The sequence below is a fragment of the Hippocampus comes genome, unplaced genomic scaffold (assembly GCF_001891065.2).
Source record: "Hippocampus comes isolate QL1 unplaced genomic scaffold, H_comes_QL1_v1.1 scaffold123, whole genome shotgun sequence".
NCBI lineage: Eukaryota > Metazoa > Chordata > Actinopteri > Syngnathiformes > Syngnathidae > Hippocampus > Hippocampus comes.
Genome location: NW_017804997.1, coordinates 452,184 through 457,216, shown reverse-complemented (window position 1 = coordinate 457,216; position 5,033 = coordinate 452,184). Strand labels below are relative to the sequence as shown.

Here is a 5,033-nt window from a genome sequence, read left to right as displayed (position 1 = left end):
TTCACCGCTTAAATCGCCGACACTTTTACCGGGAACGGGGGTGCACGGCCGGGCTTCGTCTGTGTCGCTGGCCCCCTCGTCACTGTCGACCGGGGTCGGATTCCGTGCATCTGGTAGCGAGCGTAGCGAGGCCACTCCTCCGCAAGCAAGCATTTGCTCTGGAGCAAATTTAACCCAGCTGCATTCACACGTGCACATTTGTTTCGGCGTAGCGTCGCAAACAAGCATTTGCTCTGGAGCAAATTTTTAAACCACCTCCCTGAGGTAGATCAAATTTGGTCCGGTATAAGCTCTTTAGTGGAGCTACGTCGGAGCAAATGTGCACGTGTGAACGCTCGACTGGATCTGTTTCGGCGCAGCGTCGGACCAAACGTTGCCGTGTGAACGGGGCTAGAGAGAGAGAGAGAGAGAGAGAGAGAGAGAGAGAGAGAGAGGAGCCGCGGCGGGGGCCCGCCCGGCCACCAAGAACAGTTAGAGAGAGAGAGAGAGAGAGAGAGAGAGAGGAGCCGCGGCGGGTGCCCGCACGGCCATCAACAGAACAGTTAACATTAAATGACAAAATGATACCACATAACACATAAGACACAGACATCATTTCATTTTAATGTTAATATTTTTTCCATCTCATTGAAATGTTATAATGTGAAGATCAGCACTAAAGGGAGGAAGCATTCGTACGAGCCTCAAAACTTGACTGTGAAAATTGTTGGAGAAAATGTTGAAGTTGTCAAGCTGCAAAGCAAATACTTGTGTGATACTTTGTAAGAGCAGACGGAAATGGACCGTATACAACTCACTAAAAGTGAGAAATGTTTGCCTTGCGAAATTTCAAGATGAGCCTAAAATGTGCTGTGATTTTTTTCAGGTGACCTGAATTTGACCTTTGCTGAACTTTTGAATGCACATACATACCCAACTATTTGATTTTTTTGTTATGATTACTGACAACTGAATCTTGAAACAATAGACACTATTAACGGAATTTCATGAAAAAAGGCTTACGTGGAACACATGAAATCTACTTTTCAACTGAGCAAAAGTATTGGAACAGACATTAGGACATTAGCTTAAAGTGAATAACATTTAATATTTGGTAGCATCATCCTTACTTGCAATAACTGTCTCAAGCCTGCAACGCATTGTTTTCACCAGATGGTTGATTCCCCTGGATAACATTTACTGAAATGAAAACCTTTTCACATTGTATCAGTATTCACTGACAATAGTTAAAGTATTCTCTGATATCCAGTTTCTGTGTTTTTAAATCAAAACTATATGATCCACATGGTCAACTGTATCTGCCAAAAATGTCTTTGGACAGAAAAAAAGCAAAGACCACTTTGGGCTGGAGGGAGATGAAGAGTCAACGATGCTGGAGGACTCCGTGTCCCCTAAAAAGTATGTGTGTGTTCTTCCATTTCCGTCAACAGCATTCCTCTGTGTCATTTTGTTCTTTCAAACATGAAGTACTGTACTATTATCCACGCAGCATATTTTGAGGGCTTTGAAATAACCATAAAATAGAAACTGGACAAGCTGGCCTCACCACAATAATACTGTCCATCTTGCTATGAAAGCGAGTAGTAAATTTCAAATTTTTTTTTTTTGTTACCTTACTTCAGGTCAACAGTGTTGCAGCAGCAGTTCAACAAAGTGGGTAGGGTCGAGACGGGCTCAGTGGCCCTGCCAGCCATCATGCGCTCGGGAGCCGGCGGTCCCGAGAGTTTCCAGATGGGCTCAATGCCTCAGGCCAAGCAGCACATCACCAGTGGACAGATGCACAGAGGACATATGCCCCCACTGGTGAAACAAACATGACTTACTAGAAAGCACATATGACTGAAACCAGTGCATTTGGTGTGAATGTTTTTTTTTTTGGGGAGGGGGGCGCAAGAGAATAAGGTCATATTTTAGAACAAAATATGTCTTTTCTAGAATAAAAGACAATATTATGAGATTAAAGCTATGTCTTTTTTTTTTGGTTACAATTTTATTCTCTGCAACTTTTTGTTCTCGGAAAAAAAAAAAAACTTTGTTCCAACGCATTATGACTGTTTTCTCACATTTTGAAACCTTTTTAATTCCAATCGTCATTGAGATTTTATACAAGTTTGAAAAGCCCCCAGTTTGAGTTACATTTGTATTTTGTGCAACTTCAAAACTATTGCCCAGCATTGTTGCAGTGCATCATCAAGCTTGGGATGCATTCATAAGTACAAACAGGGAGCAAGGAACCCAGCTTTTCTTGAATATGTAGATGAAGACAACGTTCCCTTCTTGTCCCACAGTTTAAAAAAAAATGTGCAGGGCGGTCTGAGGAAAGAGCAACTTAGAGGTTTACCATCTTCCTCAAGACAGAGAGATGCAGTCTTTTTAGACCCTTGAGGTTACTCCACATCACTGTGGCCTTGGGCAATTGCCTCCCTCTGTTTGCAGGAAAGTCCCAATTGCTGAGCTGCTTGTTGGCTTGAGTTCTTCTAAATCATCTTTTGTCTTCTTTCATTTCTCTCTCATTGTGGAGTTGCCTTTATTACGTATTGTAAGTAAATCAAGTCATCAAGTTGATCAATGAGCAATTGGTTTATAATGGCATATTATTATTATTTTTAATTCATGGGCCCCCAGGTAGTAGGTTGGACATTTCAAGTATAGAGTTTGCAAATGGAACATCGATAGTGTTGGGAGCACCTGTAGATTGTTATCTGTGGAATTTTTGTGTGTTTGCAGACTTCAGCTCAGCAAGCCCTGACTGGTACCATCAATTCCAGTATGCACGCTGTCCAGGCTGCTCAGGCCTCTTTGGATGACTTTGATACCCTGCCACCACTGGGAACAGATGCTGTAAGAATTCACTCTCCTTTACACGAACTTCCCAATTAAACCCGAAAGCCCGTATTTCACTCGGCCACAAGTGATGGTGGATATAGCGAAGATTTTTTTTTTTTTTTTTTTTGGTCAGGGTTGCTAAAAGGTTGCAAACAGTTGCAAAATGTTCTTCATGTCACAAAGACATTTTCAGCATGTGTGCGATCATTAAAACTGTCGGCGAATGTATGGCAAACTTCTTTGTGACCATTTGCGACTTTGAACTAACCCTGATGAAAAATCAGCATTCGAGCCTTGGACAAATACACATCTTCACCGCTCAGCGAGATACGGGCTTATTAAATTAATTGCACAGAGTAGGCTCTTAACATCAGATCAGATCGGACCTGTCACCAGAGCCCAGCCTGCATGGGTGCAACTGAAATGCATGAGTTATTGCAGTTATTATTAGTACCCTACAGACAGTACTTACTTTACTTCATATATTTGGACATAGCGGTATACGCATAGCACTCCTCGTCAATAGTCTTGAATGGTGCCCTTTGCAACAACTGCTGGCAAGTTTTCTCAGAGACATTTATAATACACATAACATTGGGTAACCTTCTTGAGTACGTCAATGCCGGAGCCCTATTGGATGTGGCAAAGTGAAACTCAAGTGTGGATATTTATTCACTTGGTCTCTGGAGATGTGTCATCAGGCGAGAACTCACTAAATTAATACAGAACCAATGCTTTTGATTGCATTGTTATTCTAACTCAATTTGACAAACATTACTTGTCGATTTTATATCAAATACATTGGAGACATCCAATATGGCGGCTGCGCTGACACATGGCTTCAGTTGGGCCACCTGGTTCAACGGGTGTCTGCTTCAGAAATTCAAAGAAAAATCCAAAAGAAATTTGGCGGCCCGGTGGTCCAGTGGTTAGCGTGTCGACCTCACAGTGCAGAGGTACCAGGTTCAATTCCAGCTCCGGCCTCCGTGTGGAGTTTGCATGTTCCCCCTGGGCCTGCGTGGGTTTTCTCCGGGTACTCCGGTTTTCTCCCACATTCCAAAAACATGCATGGCAGGCTGATTGAACACTCCAAATTGTCCCTAGGTGTGTGAGTGTGAGCGGGGATGGTTGTTCGTCTGTGTGTGCCCTGTGATTGGCTGGAAACCGGTTCAGGGTTCCCCCCGCCTACTGCCTGAAGACAGCTGGGATAGGCTTCAGCACCCCCCGCGACTCTTCTGAGGATAAGCGGATCAGAAAATGGATGGATGAATGGAAAGAAATGTGATCCTCATTTCAATGTCCAAATGGCTCCCGTGGTTTCTTTTATGAAATGGGTTCAAATGGCTCGTTGCTTGCTGATATTGCCGTAGTGTTCCTCCATGAATTACAAAATATTGGGCCGATCATTCTGATATTTTTAGAGGTTGATGTGGGAATAAGTAGAGATGTCCACATACATTTTCATAATAAGTGATTAACTTGTTAAGCGATGTTAACTTTTTTTTTTTTTAAATGTTGCGTCCCAAATACCAATCTACAACAGTGTCCTCGGCTCTCAATATTTGCGAATACATACACATTTTGCAGACATGTCTTGTGTAATGCCACACAAACAAAAACCTTGCAGGGCTCTTGCATGCAAAGATTGCGATATTTGTCGCGCATAAATGTGCGTACCTAACATTATTTTTAGTCGGGTCCTGATTGGCTATTGCGGATACCGTACGCGCTGGAATCAAACATTACACCACCATTTCTTTATGGGCGTTCTCAGTTCATCCAACTCAATTCCTTCACTTCACAGTCCCTCCCTGTCTCTTCCGGTGTGCCCCAAGGCTCTGTCTTGGGACCCCTCCTCTTCATTATTTACCTTCTCCCCCTTGGCAATATTTTCCGTAAATTTGGCATACACTTTCATTGCTTCGTGGATGACACCCAGCTCTACCTCTCCAGCAAACCCGACGCATCCCTCCCACCCTCCTCCCTCTCACACTGCCTTTCAGAAATTAAATCTTGGTACACATATAACTTCCTCAAACTTAACAGTGACAAAACAGAACTCCTCCTCGTCGGTACCAAATCCACCCTACACAAAACCAACAGTTTTTCTCTCACTATTGATAACTCCACTGTGTCCCCCTCCCTTCAGGTCAAGAGCCTGGGTGTCATCCTCGATAGCTCACTATCGTTCCACTCTCATATTAATA

At 43.2% G+C, this 5,033-nt stretch overlaps 1 protein-coding gene across 3 annotated transcripts in view; it reads left to right on the top strand.

Moving 5' to 3' along the window:
• The window catches only part of tln1 (talin 1), a 94,500-nt gene that overhangs the window by 39,789 nt on the left and 49,678 nt on the right, over positions 1–5,033 (top strand). For all 3 annotated transcript variants that reach the window (XM_019894296.1, XM_019894306.1, XM_019894288.1), the window contains 3 exons: positions 1,322–1,398; positions 1,623–1,803; positions 2,728–2,841. In XM_019894296.1, coding sequence (XP_019749855.1) covers positions 1,322–1,398; positions 1,623–1,803; positions 2,728–2,841 — 372 coding nt within the window. The remainder of the gene's footprint in view (positions 1–1,321; positions 1,399–1,622; positions 1,804–2,727; positions 2,842–5,033) is intronic.